Below are 19989 nucleotides of genomic sequence, written 5' to 3' on the forward strand. Positions count from 1 at the left end.
GGTCTGAGAGTAATCAGGAAAACTATGTGGTTTTGGGAGACTGTGGTGGGGGGTAGGGAGAGAAAGCAAAGGAAATTAAAATAACACAACAAATACATCAATAATAAAAAACAACAGCATTTTACCATGACATACTAGTTCAGCTTAACTGACCACATTTTTTAAAGCATCCCATGTGTTTACAGGTAAGCAAACCTGCTTGAAGTATGAACACATTTCTCAGACTGTTATGCAGTTTCTGCTAATGTTTTCACAACAAGTCAGCAATGTCACCTTAGCACTGAGCAGATAGATCATATTTCCAATAGCTTGAGTGTGGAATGTTGTCAAACAAGTTAAAGTAAAGGCAGAATAAAGTGACACTGCAAGCAAGTTCCTGTGCAGTACCTCAGACCCATGCCCATATACCACACTGCAGCAGAATGAGTATAACCACCAGAGCCTGATTTCTCTCTGCTGTTTAGAGAACCAACGAGTTCACAATTCTGCTGATCGATAAAGTTACCAACATCCGTGGTGTTAGTTTATAGCAGCATTTCTCCACTCTAAGTACAAACTTTGATCAACTAGTGATTATTCACCTTGAGGGAAAGGTAATCAAGAGCTGGCTCCAAGATGACAAACTTGGCAAAGGAATGTCAGAATTGAACTGATCCTCTGTAACAGTCTCGCTAGGCTGGTTCCTGAGCCAGGTGGGTCCGCAGTACTCCAGAGCACTGCTGATGACAGCCTTGGCTGGACTTGGGAGGGGGAATTGTTTCCATTTAGCTCCCATTAACCCTGCAAGCTAAAGTCCTAACTGGAAGTTTCTATGTGTAGGTAACATACTTATGTGGAACAGTGTCTGAATTTGGATACTGTTTAGCATAGGTTTCCACAGACACCCGGTTGACTAAAAAAAAAGTTTAGCTTTGGATCCGGTACCTGTACCTCCCTCTCCTCATTCAATGAGGTTATATCAAATATTTATTATTTGATTGTAGGTCTGGATCTTTGTTGTGGAAGCATCAGCTCTTTAATGTTTCTAAAATGAATCATATTCATTATAAAAACAAATGCAGAATTCAAGCTTTGATTAATTTTTTCTCCCGCATCACCCACCTCTCTCCTCGCATCCAACCCTGCCACTATATTCCCACTATGCTACCACCAGCCCAGATTTGGCAAAAGGAACTTGCTGTGGGAGTTTGCTGTTCAGCAAACTCACTGTGGGAGTTTGCTGTTCAACCAGTTCACAGTCACTATCTTTGCAGACATCTATGGTCACATTGAAGAAACATGGTGTTTTTCTTAGCCTTAAGTTCGTACAACACCTGCCAAGCAACAAGGGACAGCCTGGCTAAGGCTGACCATGAGTGAAGGAGTGCCACGTTGCAGTACCCCTCAATCTCACAAATGCTGTGGACATGATGGTATAAATGGACGGTTGGAACCTGGTATTAAAAATGTTGCTTCAAAGTATTAATTTAAAACACAAGAGGGCAAGGAATTTCTGTTACGGCTCATGTAGCGACTTTGCCAATGACAACAGCAATTTCACTCCAGAATGTTATTGTATAAATAGTGTGGATACCACTGGCATGATCCCTGATTGTATCGTTTGGTAAGGTAGATAATCTGAAACTCTCTAAATTGAGTAGAATTACTCCTCCAGTCAACACAGAAAAGAAAGGTTTGATGTAAAAAGATTTGATCTTAGCCAGGTCACCAACTGTTCCTGGCATGAGGGTGAGAAAAGAAAAGTAAGCCAGGGTTCTCACTCCTGATAACTATCTAGTGATTCCTGCTGAAAAACACATATATGGAGGACAGAATCAGGTTCGGTTGCGATGCACTGACAGGCAAACAGTTTGACAACACTCAGTGTCCAGATACATAAGCCAGTTGAGCAGGATGAGTTGGTGAGGATCTAGCAAGATGGTTTGTTTAAAGAGCAAAGAAAAGCAGCAGGAAGAAATTTGGCAAAAATAAAATAAAGAGAATCAGCATTTTAAAAAATGATTATAATAATAAATAATAATAAAAACATAATAATAAAACAATAATAAATAATAATAAATAATGATCATAATAAAAAACATCAAAAAAAGAATAAGTTGGTCACTCAACTCACAACTGTTTGTGGGACATTGCTGTGCGCAATTGGCTGCCACATTTCACCCACAAAATACCCAGTCACTGTACTTTACAATATATTATGTGAAGCTTTGGGACACCTCAATGACGTGATAAGGCTCTATATCAAATGCAAGGTTTCTTATTAATATTATTATCATTCCAAACAGGCATGTGATGATTTACCTCTGCTCCCACTTTCAGTGCAGCATCCATTTGAGCCTTAAGGATATTGCTCTTCATTTGATCAGGAAGTGATAGAGGTGAAGTTGGAGGATGGAGGCCCTTTTCCGATAGCTTCTTCTCGTCACCCTGCACAAACAGCGTGCAAATAATTAATGTCAATATTCGACGAAAGAATACAAAATTTACATATTAGCAATTTATATGTGGAATTCTGATTCACTTTCTTTTTAATACCAGTAAGTGGTGAAATCTCAACAAATCCAAACTAGCCATGAAATTACATGTGAGAATTGCTACTCTTAGGTACTCAACAACAATAACAACTTGCATTTGTATAGCACCCTTCATGCGGGGGTAATGTCTCGGAGTGCTTAACAGTAACCAAACTTGACACTGAACCAGGGAGAGGTGAGTGGGGGAAGGTGACTGTAGGCATGTACTTTTTGTTGTATGTTGTATTCGCATCTGCTCTGACAAACCCTCAAGTATTTGCTGGTTCAGATATAGCTATACAAGCACAGACACTATTCTGCTATTTAACATATGGCAAAAATAACAGCTGTCTCGACTTCTTCAGTGTTCTACTGCTCCCTTGCACATCTTTTGCTGCTCCTCAGCCCACTCTACTATTAAGGAACCAGACTCAACTCAGATCTCAACCCACAATTCAATTACACCACAATAACCTCCCACTGGTTTTCATCTCCGAGGAATGTTTCACAAGCTTTCATGGTGGTTGAGAGTGGGATTATTATTACCCTTTCCAAAAATGTAGTATAGATGCAATCATTGTAACATTTTTCACCCATAGGATCTTCTAGATTTAGGGTAAAATTAAAAATAAAATCATACATTAGTTTATTCTGTTGTTGAATCTCAGTAATAATTTGTATCAATCCCCACCATTCAACCTATCAACCTTGTGGAATATTATATTCTGAATTAAAGACAAGAGAAGTCAACATCTGGCTGTGAATTTAAGGTATTGAATGATTGATTGTCAAGAGATACTGCAGTAATGTAGCAATTCTATATGGTATGGTGCTAAGCTACAGCCATAAGGTACAAGATCAAGCTTGTGATCGTTATTTCATCTGAATCATTAAGGGAACTCCCATGGCTCAAAAGGAAGGGATGGATGTCTGAGCTGTAGGCAGGAACATGATAGTTCTCATGCTTCTCACGCTGAGTTGTGTTACCCACTGGGAAGTTCCAGGTACTTGTTATCCACCTAGTGAACGCTCAAATCCACGCTTGTCAGCTATTAAATAGCGCTGGGTTTCCACATGCATCAGACACACAACTGACAAAAAAAACTTAATTCAGAGATTTCGTAATCCTTCCGATACCCTCACGTATTTAACTCTTGGCTTTGAGGCACAATTGACAAGAGCCTGGAAACAGGGCACCCGTTTGTCCTTTCAGATAGCAATCAAGGGAGGCTCCAGGAGCGAGGGGACGCGAGGCGTGGGCAGAGAAGGGGGAAGAGGCTAGAGATAAGATTTAAATCAGAAACTGAAAAAAAGTACTCACATTTCTCATCTAATTCAAGCCCCACAAAGGAATTTGAACTCCACATTCAGGAAGACAATCCAGTATAATAGTAAAATAATCCTTGAATTTGTTATAACACTTTATCAAATAATTGAGACATTCAAAGTGATTCACAGAATTTCTATTATCATTGTGTATTTGAAGGCAAATGCGGCAGCCAATTTGAGCACAGCAATGTCTCACAAACAGCCGTCTAGAGTATGACTAATTTTATCTGAGGAATTGTTGGACACAGAGAAATTCCCGTCTCTTTGAGAGGCTTCTACGTTGCCCTCAAGTGAGCTTTAAAGATTTCAGGAAACTAATTCAAAAGCAAGTTTCTCCTGATGGCTGGCCAACAGTTCTCCAGTTTGAAAACTCTTTCACCTTACAATTGCTTGAAAGATTTTGTATGGTGCAGAATAACTGCTACATTTGCATGCCAAACATTCATTACAATAACAATTTACACTTTATATAGCACCTTTAATAATGTAGCACAATCTCTCAAAATGCTTCAGTTATTTCTTTAACCCCTCTGAATCACTTCAATGTGATAAGACAATATAAAAATGCAAGTTCTTTTTTATTTCAATATTTGCAATGGAAGATTCCTTTAGTCTTTTTTTAAAAACATAAAAATGTGCACAATTTGTGATTAATGATACAAGATGGACAGGAGGACAAACATCAGCTTTATCACTGCCAAACAACAACAACAAAATTACATTTGTAAAGTGACGCTCACGTCGGGAGGACATTTCAAGGCGCTGAACAATTCAACAATATAAACAATTCATCTGGGGAGCTGACAGGAGATGAGGCAGGAAATACGATGAGTAATTACTTGCTGATGTTATACTGGACACTTATCAAAACATACATGAGGCTGGAAAATAAATCAATGTTAATTATTTACTGAGGTTCCCTTGTTATTGCTTCAGAACCTCACTTGAACCAGGTCATACACCTGCTTTGAGTGAGGTACGCAGAACTCTGAAAGTGTCTTTTGGTTAATACCGGTGCAGTGTCAGAGGAGGACAAAGATTAGTAAAAGTCAATTCAACTGCGTGATTATGTTTAATAATATGCTATCAAGGGCAGCCATGCACTTGGGGATCCAGAGTTCCCACCACAGCCACGGCTGATGTTCACATACATGTTGTTTCTCTGTTTGGAGTTTCCTCATCAAGGTGAAGTCACCAAATGCAAAAGAGCAATGCTGGACCAAAAGAGAATACTGGATGGTTTCAGCGCCTTGGGTCATCCTCCCGACGTGAAAGGCGCAATACAAATGTAATTTTGTTGTTGTTGTTGTCCTGCCATCCCTCACAATAACAGGAGCGAGGATTACTCTATCTGCAGCAAGTCAGACTATCCGATTCTCAAAGGTGGAAAGGATAATATAAGGGAAACAGACAGGAAAGGATAATATAAGCAGTAAGAAAGAAAATCACTGCTTTAAAATGTTCCTTTGCTGCATATTTTATCATCCAGTTAACAGTAAACATGTGGGCCTGATGCACAATTGTAACAGCACGTCTGCATGATGACTCAGGAACCGTTCCAGTTAATGCACTCCCACTCTTATCTATCCATGGTCACCATAAAAGTAATCACCAACCTGAAAGTCACAGAAAAAGCTTAACGTATTGGAACTCACAAAACAGAATTTAATATTTTCTTTTCAACAGAAATAACTTGCACTTATGTAATTACTTTCATATAAAATGAAGTACTCAAACTGCCTAACAATTATTATGGGGCAGGGTGAAATAAGAATTAAATGGTTGACTAAAAACATGGTCAAAAAGATGTTTTTTGAGGAGGGTTTTGAAAACGGAGATAGGAAGTGGGGCATTTACCCTCACAGGCACTACCCTTTACAGTAAATCTTGTGAAGTGCGTTGAGACATCTTCCTGACGTGAAAGGCACTCCAGCATATCAAATGTAAGGATTACTTTATTTATAAAATGATTTTGGAAGAGGGTTCTTGAGTGTTGGAGTCCTGTAGTTCACTGGTTAGAGCACTCGCCTCGCAAGCAAGAGACCTGGGTTCAATTCCTGGCAAGGCAAAAGCTTGGGCAAGTTTCCTTACTCCACATGCCTGATAATAATCCCTCAAAAAAAAGAAATAATAAATTAGTCACTCAATCCACGAATGTTTGGGGGACACTGCTGTGCACAATTGGCTGCCGCAGTTCGTCCACAAATATACAGTCAATTCACTTTACAGGATATTCTGTGAAGAGCTTTGAGACGTCTAAAAGATGCGAAAAGCGCTATATCAAATGCAAGGATTATTATTATTATTATTATATTGGCGAAGGAAGTGAAGAACAGGTAACAGTCCAGAAATCAAACAGTGGAGGACTAAGATTGTGACTAGATGTGTAGGATAAGGATCTTACATGGAATCTGCTGGGGTCCAAATAGCCAATAGTCTGGCAAAGATTTGAGGCCAAATATACAGAACCTGTTTCAGGAAAGGTACACGCACAATCTGGGGACCCCAAGCCTTGACTTTTTCTAAGCTACGCTAATACTCTTTGAAATTAGGTAAGTAGGGTGCATCCCTCCAGGGAGAAAGTATGCATTCCATTTCAGGAAATTTCCAGGTATAGGTAATATACATATGTATATTTGGATACTATTAAGCACGGTGATGGGTTTCTGCGTGCCTCAGGCACCTGGCTAACCAAAAGAAAACACCCGTTACCATGGGGTTAAAATTTGTGATATTCCTTAAATTATTTAGACCCAACGTCGCTGGATCAATCACTGAAAGTTAATTTAGGGTTTAAAATGTATTAAATATAAATTGCTCTCAACTCAGGGTTGTAAACTAACATCCTAAGACCCTGAGAGGTATAAGCCACTTAACTGAAGAGGAGCACTACTTGCCAGTGTTCCTTAAAGTGTTCATTAAATAAATCAAGGAATATCACAACTTTCAGGTTTTGGCATTTACTTCTGAAAACATGCTATATGTATTACTAGTTTTGAATGTTGACCTAAGTTTAATACATCCTGCCTTATATTTGGGCGTCTTGAATGTCTGACTTTACTTTAGATAGTTGACTTTCAAGAGCAAAAGTGTATCTCATGCCATAAATTTCATCCTCCATTACTGCATCGTTTTTAAATTGAGTCTGTGCCTCTCCCATTTAGTATCCTTTGATAGTTGTACTCCTATTTATTTTTCCTTCGGCAAAATGTCTTTTTCAACCTCTATTTTAATTATGTCTTTATTTGCAACTGTATTTTGCATTACATGATTAGATTATGTAATGTTTCTCATAGCTTTCAGTAATGTCTTGCTTTTACTCTTCAATTTCTCTCTGAAGATGACCTTCAGTTTCTTAATTTTCTCTTTGGTCTGCTTCACCTGCCTCTTTTTCTGGTATTTAGAAAGCTAACCAACATTGTAGAGACAGGTCAAGATATAGGTAATTATGTGACAGTGGAAATAATGCCTGAATACATAGGAGGCTAAACTGCAGCTAAAATACGACATTGATGATGAGGAAATAGAATTCAATTGATTATGATAAATAGTGGAAGAGCAAAAAAAGAGAAAATTCATGAGATTCACCTTCTGACATTTTGTACAGACTTTTCTTGGGATCAATGTAGAATAGTGAGATTTAGATGTAGGGAGTTTGTGCTAAGTCTAACGTCTCACTGGACAAGAAAATCACTTTATTCCCAGGAGATTCAGTGAGTCACCAGCCAACCTTTGATCAGCACTTTAACATACTGTTGTGTATCTACTGAAATCAGGCTTCAATCACTTTTCATAGATTCATAGAATATTACGGCACAGAAGGAGGCCATTCGGCCCATCAAGCCTGTGCCGGCTCTTTGACAGAGCAAGTCACTTTCACTAACCCCAATCACCAGCTTTCTCCCCATAACCCTGCAAACCGGTCTTCCCCAGATACCTATCCAGTTCTCTCTTAAAAGCTGTTATCGAATCGGACTTCACTGCCCTTTCAGGCAGATCATTCCAAATTCGAACAACTCGCTGAGTGAAAAAAATTCTTCTAACCTCCTCTCTGCTTCTTTTGGTAGATATCTTAAGACTGTGACCACGGGTCACAGACACACCTACCAGCGGAAACAGCTTTTTCTTATCTAGCCTGTCGAAACCTTTCATGATCTTGAAGACCTCTATCAGGTCCCCGCGTAACCTTCTCTGCTCTAATGGGAAAAGTCCTAACTTCTCCAGCCTGTCCTCATAGCTAAGGTTCCCCATTCCTGGTATCATTCTCGTGAATCTCCTCTGCACCCTTTCCAGTGCCTTAATGTCCTTCCTGAAGTAAGGTGCCCAGAACTGGACGCAGTACTCCAGCTGAGGCCTAACCAGTGTTTTGTATAGATTAACCATAACCTCCCTACTCTTATACTCTATGCCCCTACTAATAAAGCTCAGTACACCAAATGCCTTTTTGACTGCCTTATCTACCTGCCCCGCTACCTTTAATGATTTGCTTACTTGAACACCCAGATCTCTCTGTACGTTCACCCCCCTTAAGATTGAGCTACCAAGTCTATATTGCCTCCTATCATTTTTCCTACCTAAGTGTATCACCTCACACTTATCCACATTGAAATCCATCTGTCACATGTCAGCTCATTCCACCATTCTGTGAATGTCTGCTTGCAGTTGATTACAGTCCTCCTCACTTTTTACTACCCTACCTAACTTTGTATCATTGCAAACTTGGAAATAGTGCTCTCTATGCCCAAGTCCAGATCATTAATATATATTAGAAAGAGCAGTGGTCCCAATACCCATCCCTGGGGGACACCGCTGCGCACTTCCTTCCATTTCGAGAAACACCCATTAACCACCACCCTCTGCTTTCTGTCACTCAGCCAGTTCTTAATCCAAACTGCCACTGTCCCCTTAATACCGTGAACCTCTAATTCTTTTATTAATCTCTTATGGATGGATAACTTCTTGTGGATGGGCTTAAGTTTACTGTTTCCCACTCAGAAGATGTAGGTTTCAACTATTCCAGTTGCTCTTCTCTGAACCCTCTTCAATGAATGAACTTAGTTCTGTAGATAGGTTGGACAACCAAACTGCACTAAATATTCCAAATATGGCCTTACAAATGGGTTATACAAGTTAGAACCATTGAAACTAACAGCATAGAAGGAGGTCATTTGGCCCACTGTGCCTGTGCTGGTTCTTTGTAAGAGCAATTCTTTCAGTAGTGCCATTTATGTGCCCTTTTCCCTATACCCCTGCAGTTTACTTCTTTTTAGGTACTTATATTTTGAAAGTTGATATGGATTTTGCCTCAACCACTGGTCCAAGTTGGGCGTTCCATACCCCAACTACTCATAAAATAATTTCTCCAAACCTACTATCCTAAATGTATGTCTTCTAGTCACTGACGCACCAACCCGTGGAAATAATTTCTTCCTCATGACTATCGAAACACATCATAATTTTAAAGACCTCTATCAGATCACCCCTCAACCTTCTTTGTTCCAATAAAGTCCTAGCTCCTCCAGTCTCTGCTCATAGGCCAAACCATTCCTCCCCATTAACATCCCAAGAAAATATCCTCCGCATCCCTCTTGTATTGCCTTGATGCCTTTCCTAAATAAGGGTAACCAAAACTGGACACAATATTCCAACTGAGATCTCACTAATAATTTATATAAGTTTAGCATTATATCTTTGGCTGTATATTCTATACGACTATTTATAAAACTTAGAATTCTATTTGCTTTTCTAACAGCTTTTTTAACAGTCCACCTGCCTTCTCACATTTAAGGATTTATGTATGTTAACCTCTCAGTCCCTCTGCTCTTCCACTCCTTATAAAGTTTGTCAGCTAACAGATACATGTTTTCCTTATTCTTCCTCCCAAAATGTACAACTTCAGATTTGTGTGCATTAAATTTAATTTGCCATTTCTCTGACCAATCATCTAATCTATGACTCCCTGAAGTTGCTTACAATTGTCACACTATGAGGTACACTCCCTATTTTTATCTAACCTATTTAAATTTATTTAAATCAAACATGCAATGCCTGAAAGAGTGGTGGAAGCAGATTCAATAATAACTTTCAAAAGGGAATTGGATAGTTACTTAAAAAGAAAAAAAATTGCAAGGCTATGGGGAAAGGAGTGGGACTAATTAGATAGCTCTTTCAAAGTGCCGACACAGGCACAATGGTCCGAATGGCTTCCTTCTTGCTGTAGGATTCTATGATTCTTTCTGGAGATACATCCCAATACCTTGATAAGCCACGAGGTTCATATGAATGGGCACTTCCCACATAATGATTGATAATCACCCAAATCGGTTGATAATAACCCAAATCATTCCCAACCTTTGCTAACAGACATTTAACCCTCTACATTTCATATTTCTTGTACCATTATGCATTAACTTAACATTTATTCATTTTACAATTCTTCTGACATTTCTTAGCAGTCCACTTAATGCTAAATGCAATGTGTCGCCCTTTCACAATCTGTGATTTTCAGTGCAAGAATCTCCACAATAGCAGATTTTGGATGAAACATAATGACTTTTTTTCCCCTAAAAAGTAAAAAAAAACAAGTTTCTTCTGGTTAAGATAAGACAACACAAAGCACTACTATGAAAATATAGACCAGACCAGATGAATTGCAATAAACTGTCAGGTCATGAAAGCCACCAGAATATATCGACTATAAATCAATAACAGCTGCTGCAGTCACACTGTAGTATGTTACCTTGTTATTCATATTGATGTGCAGTGAGGGCCACTGTCCAACCATCTTGTTGGATTCAATTTCCACCTGCTTAAAACACATTCCAATCTCTTCATAGTGTGGCACAGCAACCAAGCTCAATTCTAAAGAAAAACAAAATAAATTCACACAAAATGACAATGTATTCCATTATGTCTGCTCTCTAAATATCACAGAAACATTTGAAAAATTGTGAAACTGGGGTGGAAGAAGCACTCATTTGGAAAATGGCTGTGCAAATGGTACACCAGGAAGAGTATCTTGAATGTAAACTGCATTTCCTCCAGGGAACGGCAAGTAAATCAGGCTGACCTGTGAGAACTTGGCTCTGACCTGAGACTGCCTCTGAGACAAGTTCTTGTACCTCAGTGGAATGAATACAGGGACATCACAACAATTAGCCAGGACATATATATACACACACTCTTGGGATCACTTTATGTCCTCAAGCCCTTTTTTGGCACCAAAACATCTGTATTCCTGCTTTCAATCCCATGATTTTTAACATTGGCTTTGAAGGCATTTCTCTCATTATCATAGGTACAACATTTTAAAGATCGTGACTACTCCTATTGTAACTGGGCAAATTGTTCATTTGAACACAGCAAATAAATCTTTATGATGAAAGCAATTTAGCTACTTTATTCCAACATCATACATTTCCTTTAAATACTATGCATCAAAAAGAATCTGAGGGTAGGGGCAAAGTTAACTGAATAGCCTTTTAATAGCTTTGAATCTCAGTCCTATGTTATTGCAGGATTCCAAAGGTCATTTAGCCTCCAGTTATGACACCTGGATTAAAGTGACGCATTAATCTATAAAAAGTTCTAGATAATTGGCTTTTGCGGCGGTGGTGGGGGGGTGGAGAAAAAAGGGAGAGGGAGGTTAATTATTGCGATATTCATGATATCTGAACCCATTTTCCAACAAGCAGCATACTGTATTGTGTGAAAGTTTCAATTTCCAATCATGTAAGTCAACTGCCCCACATTTTTGAACCCCATACCCGTGTCTTGACCCATTCAGCTTTCGCCACACCTCCACAACATTGGCCGTTTCTGCCACTACCTTTCCCCTTGGGTGGCTGAGACCCTCATCCATTTATTAGGTGCAGGATACACTCTGCTCCACGGACTTCACAACACTTCCCTTCACAAGCTGAATACCATTCTCCCACACTACGCTCCACGATCTGATCACCCCCATCCTCTCCCTGGCTCCCCATTCCCCAGAGGATCAAGCTACTGAATCTTGTACTAGCTTTTAAATTCCTCTACAGTCTTAACCCACCTTACCTGTGTGACCTTCTAAAACCTTACCAACCCACCCATACCCTCTGCTTGGCAGATTCTGGCCTGCTTCATATTCCCAACCCCATCATTGACGGTTAGGCCTTCAGCCTTTCTGCCCCCACTCTTTGGAACTCCGACCAGGAGTCCTTCGCCTCACCCCTCCCCTCGCCTTCTTCAAGGTCGGTCTTCCTCTTTGACCCCGCCTTCGGTTATCCTCCCATCCCCGCTCCCCTTCACCCCTCCCAAATCCAACCGCCAGCTCGAGTGCAAACCCTCATCTGTCCAGCCCCTTGGGATGTCCTCCTGACTTGAAAGGCTCTACATAAATGCAAATTTTTGTTATTGTTACGTTGCATAGTTGAAATTTAAGCAATTACTGGGCAATCAAATCAGGAATGAACCAGATCATCCACATAACTTTGGCCGCTTGTTCAATCGAGACCTTGTGAAACTAGATTCAAAACAGTATAGAACCTCTGCTTGTGTTTTGTTTGTGATTCTGAACAAGATTGTGATTCAGATAAAATACATATTTACAGCAGCATATCCCAAGGATGTCCAGGATATGCACCTGAGCTGGGGGACAAATGGGGAAACATGGCTGATTTTTCATCTTGGTCAAAGAGAAAGGGTCAAGTCTAAAGAACCATCAGGATGGGATAGGTGTAATTTTTGTTTCCTGGAGGATCACAACATGCAAGAAACTCAATAGTGGAGCAAGGGGTTAGAAGCAAGCAGACAAGGTCGCTATCCAGGCAGAAATCATTTGCAGGTGAAGTATGAACCACCTTGATCTATATAAAAATCAGTTAATGAAGAGGTTTAAATTGGCAGTTCGGTTGTCCAAAATGTATGAATAGATGGCTTGAGATGGAAACATTGCTTTAGTCAAACCCATCACCTGTGCTCGTGAATATCACAGTTGCCTTGAAAGTATTTTGCAACTGTACCCCTCCAAGAGATTAGGCTGTTGTTCACAGCACAGTGTCCAATTATATTCAGGAAGCAATTGAGGCTCTTCACAGTGAATTTGTCACAATTGATTCATTTCCTCCCAAAATAATAATACAAGTCAAAGCTGTATAAATTCCATGTTACTGCAGGAATCTAGAAAAGTCAGTGTTCTTGACTTTACAGATGGAGAAATAGGCATCGTCTGATAATCCAAATGTGAGGGATTCCTCACACTGTAACATACAGTCACTACACTTTACAGTACATCCTGTGAAGCACTTTGAGACATTCTCCAGACGTGAAAGGTGCTATAACAAATGCAAGGATTATAATTAAATTCACGCAGATGGTCTTGTCATGCACAGAATTTCAGTTTGTTGATGACCGCAAAATTCCTTCCATCAACTGATGATTCATCCATGTTTGTTTGAAAGTTAATTTGTACACAGGCCATATACTGAAATCCTGACTGATATTACAGATGCAAAACCCATGAAAAATGGAGTAAAACTGTAATCAGGCAATTAGGCCATAAGGTCAACTGTAAAATATATTTATGGAACAGAGCTGAAATATCTGATGCATCTTAAGTTTATACAAATGTAATGTTGTTGTTGTTATTGTTCAGTGGTCCCTTATTACACCAGCCATTCCATGCATGCAAAAATCTTAGTGTGTGCTGCAAATTACAAAAGATAGTGATAAGAGGAATGTTCATCTTAAAATTAACAAGAATTCCAACAGTTTACCCTGGAGAGTGAGATTTCCTAGTACTGTTTGATGATGTGTGAATCAATGCAACTGAAAAACGCTTCCCAAAAAGTAAATTTCATGCAAGTGCCATAATGCTCTTTAACAGTGTATTGAAATAACATTATTCATAATGATATTTTTGAATTATGGTTTATGACATGATTAAAGAGCTATATGGGATCTTTCCAAACTGCTGCAATTTTCAATTATTACTATTATATAACTACCTGTCAGAAAGAGAAATACACATTGTGGTTTGAGGTGTTAGGAGAAGTTATAACTGAAGCAAATAATCAAGAGTTAGCTAGATTATCCATGGGGCTTTAGCTTTCTGGCACATGTGGCATTAGATCTAATGCCTCTGCCCTGTGTCCATACTGCTACAGGGAGGTAACCTTATGACCTTAAACATTTTCCGGTAACGTATACTAGAAAATTAAGAAATCACTCAGAGCAATATTAGATGAACAGATAAGCATTTGGTTTTGTTGAGTGTGGACAATAAAGGTAGAAGCAGCGATGATACAAACAAAAACAATGTGTCCTGATGTTGGATGGGGGGGATAAACATCTATTTGATTTTCTTTTATTGTCACAAGAACTGAGACATCAATGACAAATTGCTGGCATTATATCACAATGTTCATTTTCGAGTGGTTTTCATATACACAAGGCAATTACTCTACTATGCACACAACACTCTCATGTGTTAGGAATCATTCCCGAACAGCTGACTATATTCCCTTTGTAAGAACTGCAATCCTCATCTCAGAATTGACCGAGGCCCAAAACCAATAGAAAGGATTAAGTATCCTTGCCTTTGATACATCCTCATGTTCATATAACAATCCTTTTCATTGGTACGTAATTACATAAATAAGGACATTAACCAATGTTTTGTTAGTCCAACCTGTATTTTAGACTCTAGTATGTCATTTACCATATGGGCGACAGTGGTTTGTGTACTGGTAATGAAGTATATGAATGGAATTTGAGCAGGTATCTATCGCTCCAACTTCAAAATATTCATATTCTCACATGTAAAGTACAACCTTATGTTGATAAATAACTGTTTGTACCCTTTAATAAAATATTTGACTCATCTTTTTGATACAGCACCTTATCACATCTTCGAGACGTCTCAAAGAGCTTCACAGAATATACTGTAAAGTAGCACATTCAAACTTAATGAAATATCAAGTGTTCAGCACACAGAATAGGATGACAAGCTTACCAGTTCATTCCTACCTCAAGATCGCTAACCGCTGCAGAAATTCAAAGGGTAAACCTCTCTTCTGAAACAGTTTACATTGTCCTCTTGGTTCTGAGGCTCCTGAACCAGCTCCAATTTCAATTCAACCACTGAAAGACGCTTTTGACTTTCCTACTCTTTTTATATGACTGAAATGTTCTCAGGATGTGCCTCAAGGATTTTTTGTGTTGTTGATAATAGTATTACTCGCCAAGCAATTGTTTCCTACGCTTCCAATGTGAATTTAGGATTGTGCATCAACTCTGCTGCCAGCATATCAAATTCCTTTACTGTAAATATTGGCTTCTTCATGCTTTATAGAATTTTTTTGCATAATTTTCCAAACAAATTTTTGGTATAAAAAATCTACCTGTAACTCTATGGGGTGATGGGGGGAGGTGTCAAAGGTCTAAGTTTGCAGTGATTATAATAATTAAGTTTGATTGTTGGATTGTTGAATATCCCATTTTTCTAATGATGGAAAGCATTTTCCCCCATGGAAATTGTTGGTATTGTGGGAGTGAATATTTTGGCAGACATCAGATTATTTTCCCCTCATAACTAGCTGAAAATGTTCCTTTTCAAGGCATTTTTCATTGGCAACCGAGAAAACAACTCATTATGTCCATCCAATTTTCTTAAGCTTTTAAATCAGGTATGTAAAACCGATGTTGTTGAATTGAAACATAACTATCATACATCTGTAAAAAGGCTACCACAAGACAGCTAATGTATTTGATGTATTTAGTAAACATTTTGCCTTTCTTCTATCAAGTACGTTTGCAGCAGATAAATACAATAAAGTCTGTATGTATTTTAGATGAATTGCTTTGTGGGAACAATGGGTTGATTTTGAAATATAAAGAACTTTTCCAATTTTGTCTTCACTTTCCATTTATTTAGACTATTTATCTGTTGCTTATTTAGCTCCATCGCATGATAATTTCTCTCCTGTTATTCATCCATTTCGCTTTAATCAGGGTAATAATCCCTCAAAAAAAATGTGGTCACTCAATCCACAACTGTTTGTGGGACGTTACTATGTGTCTGCCGCATTTTGTTCACAAAATACAGTCAATTCACTTTACAATATATTCTGTGAAGCGCTTTGAGACGTCTCAACAACGTGATAAGGCACAATATCAAATGCAAGGATTATTCTTATTCTTATAGAAACCACTTTCCTTTCAAGCAGTGCTTCTCAATCAATTTTTGCTCAATGCCTAGCTCGCATGCCACATTCACGAGTTTCCTAAGACTGTGCACAGCAGTGATGAGGTAGAGATCTGGTTCTGTGATTTTTGGTTTCAATAGGGTTATTGTGGGCAGCTCCAAAGTGGAACCCTAGAGGAACAGAAAAAACCCATAGGATCCTTTGAGCCCTTGGATTTCCAACATAAAGGCTGGAATACGGCTACCACAAGATCACAAAATGTCTGGATGAAGAAGGCTCGTTAGCCCATCCCGTTCCTCCAGAACACCCACCCTATCATTCTTCCATAACTATATAAAGTTACCTTCCTGGCAACCTTTTCCAATCATTCATTACCCTCTGCCTATCAATCCTTGGTAGCTGTCCTGAAATTGCCCTTTAAAACTCTAAACCAATGTTCTCTTGTTCTACTGTCTTTATACATTCTAAAATATTGATCTGGGTTTATTTTTTCAATGTAATTAAAATTTTGTATAGCTCTATGTCCCCTCTAAGTCGTCTTCTCTCAAAATTGCAGAGCTCTAGCTTATCTTACCATTGCTCATAGCTCATTCCTCTAAGATTGGGATGAACCTCACTTCAATCTCACGCACTGCGTCTAGGGCTTGGGCAACCCCTTATGGCTCTACTTCTTGTTTTCTCTCTTTGAGGACAGCAGTGCTGAATCCCAGCTCAGTCAATATGCTACAGCTGGGTCAAACGCAAACAAAACCCAAAGAGTGTAACATCTACTGAGTCTCAAAGGCAAAGAGCAGTGAAGCTGCAAATGGATTCTGGGTTATATTGTGAGTACCACTCTATAAAGGGCAGAGTTTATAGGTTCAATAACAACTTTCAGAAGGGAATTAGATAGGTACTTGAAAAGGAAAAAATTAAGGTATGGGGAAAAAGCGGGGGAGTGGGACTGAATAGGTAGCTCTTCCAAAGAGCCGGCACAGGCATGATAGGCTGAATGGCCTCCTTCTGTGCTGTAATATTCTATGATTCGCATTTGATATTGTGCCTTATCATGTTGTTAAGACGTCTCAAAGCGCTTCACAGGATATACTGTAAAGTGGACTGACTGTATATTTTGTGGGTGAAATGCAGCAGCCAGAGGCGCACAGCAATGTCCCACAAACAGTCATGGAGTGAGTCACCAATTTTATTTGGGGGATTGTTGACCAGGATAGCTTTATGTTTCAATTTGCAGTCTGTAGTAAACTGAAACTGTCCATACATAAATATGACTCACACACACACACACACACACACAGAGTTAAACAGCTATGCATTGAATAGGCACATTGAATAGGATTGCTATTGTCATGGTAATAATTAACTGGACCATGGTCAATGATATCTAGATGTAGTTTAACGCATGTGCATTCGGTGCCATAAAATTGATAAGGTACAACCAGATACCAGACATTAATGCGTTTACAGAGAGGGCAGTCAACACTTCTACTTGTTAAAATAGACTAGTTTTTAGATGCTCCACACCACTAGTAATGGAACTGAGAGCAAAACAAAGTCTTCATTCTCATATATACCTACCACACTAAAGACTCATACACTACACAATGTTCAGTTCCTGAAGAAAATATTAAAGAGGGAGGTAGAAAAGATCCTCTTGCTTTCAAAGGAAGGCATTGATGTGGTTTGTACTTTGGTCTCAATAAACTCAGACAGTCTCATGAGACTGAATTGCAGATCCCCAACTGCTGGTTTTGTAATACTATCTTCAAAACAAGTACTTGTTCATTTTAATCTATTTTAATCTTTAACCTATTATGTTCTTTCACCTCCAAACAATTTAACCTATTTTATTTTTGTTAATACAAACCTGTCAACATATATTTTTGGCACAAAACAAAATCAATGCAAATATATTGTATTAGGAACCAAAAGCCAATATAAGGTCTATTTTTAAGGAATACTGAAGACATTTACAAAACGGTACAGTGTGTAAATGTGCAAAGGGATATTGCAATAGTATCTAAAGGAGATTCTCTGGGACACATCACTGATCCAGATGAAAAAAATCAATGTTAAAATGTGTTATGTCTTGTGATTGCTATTATTTTCTTTTCTGATTGGTAAAATGATAGTTGCTCTAAAACATAGTTGGTTTCTAGGAAGAAATTCTTTACACAGAGAGTGGTGAGATTACAAAATGCATTGGTGGACGCTAAAGCAAAAAACAATGAAGTATTTATGAAGAAATTTGACGCATACCTGAAGTAGGTATCAGAGGAGTATATGAGGAGTGGGAGCTTGCGTGGAATATAAACACCATCACAAAATGGTTGGGCTGAATGGCCAATTTCCATGCTGGATCATTCTATGCATTTTAATGGTCATGTAACTGCTACATTTCAGACTCAGGTGTCTTCCTCCAATCCATACTTTCCTTTCAGCCCAAGGTGCTTAGAGGGAAAGTCCAGCTCATATCAACTCGTATAAAAGTCAATTTCAATTCCTTGTGGACTGTATATTAAACAGATTAAAGTATACTTCCCTTGAATTATGATTAAACCCAGAAGGTTCTGGTCTGAAGTCTGGTGCTCATTCTAAATGAGCTATGCACTGTGACAAGTGTAAAAAGGGGAGGGAAAGGAAATTTGCAATTAAATAAAAAGTGCAGCATATGTATAAAATATCTCAAAAAAGAGTGCCACTGATAAGAATGTATTAATTTATTGTGGTTCTTTTCTCCCCCCTTTGTTCTATAGAATTGAATTCTTATCCGATGGTCTTATAACGGTATTAACTACCTTACTATTGCTAGAAGTGTCATTTTTCATTTTAAAACCATCAGTTAAACCAGTGCTGTTCAATACTTGTTCTCTTTGCCCTGTCCCGTCCTCTAAATACCTGCAATGCCAGAATCTCATGCTTTTAAAAGACAGCTTCAAGGCCAAAGTAAAATGATCAGTCAGCAAGGTCAGCGATAACAACCCTTAATATCCTCACCAGTCTTTGCACTGATTTAATCCCATTTTTACTGAACTCATCTCAAAAATGCTCCAAGGGAGAATTTTAATGGAAGAAAAATCTGAAAATGTCAGGACCATTGTTGGGAAAACTACTGCAGAAATATACCTTTACTAAGTGAAAGCTCTAAGTGGTGGTAACTGGCACAGTTTAGGGCAAAACATTTTTTGACAGGGTGAACAACAAAACACAGAAGATCACAACACCTGCAAAATCAATTTCAAAAAAAGTTTGCATGCACATCATTGATTTCAATCCTTTTGTATTCTAGTATTATATGCAGACCTGTTTGAAAGAGTAAAGAGATTAAAGAGATGTATCTCGTTGACCATGCTTTCTATCATCATTCAGCAATGTCTGGTGCTTTAAGGTGTCCTCCTGAATGTGCCATGCTTTTAAAAGACCGTCCTAGCCCAGGGATGCAGAGTAATTGCAGCACCTTAACCATGACCTGGCAGAGATCAGCTAACGTAGCACAGACAATACACCAAAGCTGAGTCTCTTTGATTCAGTCCCACATCACAAGGGGAATTCCCTCACTGATCTTTTGGGAGACTAAATATGATTTTTTCCACTTAAGGTAGGATGTTTATTTGTGACGTTTCTGGTATATCTGCCTCAATCCCTCCGCCTTATCCCCTCTTTACCAGTATTCAAATCGCATCTGAAGGCTGTCCTCTTTGACCGTGTCTATGGACACCTCCCCTTTCTCACTGGCTCAGCATCAACTCTGTCATTGGTGAGCATTCTGAGATGCTACCCATCTTGAAAGGCACTACATAAATGCAAGTTGTTGTATCTGGCAGATGACAGCAACCACTGCTGGGGCTGCAATTAACACGAGCCAAAAGCAGCGTGTTAACTTCTACCTGCTAATTCCTCAGAGAATAATTATAGTAACAAACAATAGCTAGATTGGAATGAGTTACAAACTACATGACTGAGGA

At 38.8% G+C, this 19989-nt stretch overlaps 1 protein-coding gene across 1 annotated transcript in view; it reads right to left on the bottom strand.

The window, feature by feature from the left end:
• Window positions 1-19989, bottom strand: part of LOC103181212 (band 4.1-like protein 4B) — a 64514-nt gene that overhangs the window by 36295 nt on the left and 8230 nt on the right. Inside the window, exons 3-4 of the mRNA XM_007897520.2 lie at window positions 10582-10703; window positions 2302-2427 (exon numbers count right to left, since the gene is read on the bottom strand). Of these exons, the coding sequence (XP_007895711.2) occupies window positions 2302-2427; window positions 10582-10703 (248 nt within the window). The remainder of the gene's footprint in view (window positions 1-2301; window positions 2428-10581; window positions 10704-19989) is intronic.

This window comes from Callorhinchus milii, unplaced genomic scaffold, assembly GCF_018977255.1.
Source record: "Callorhinchus milii isolate IMCB2004 unplaced genomic scaffold, IMCB_Cmil_1.0 Scaffold2, whole genome shotgun sequence".
NCBI classification, from domain to species: Eukaryota; Metazoa; Chordata; class Chondrichthyes; order Chimaeriformes; family Callorhinchidae; genus Callorhinchus; species Callorhinchus milii.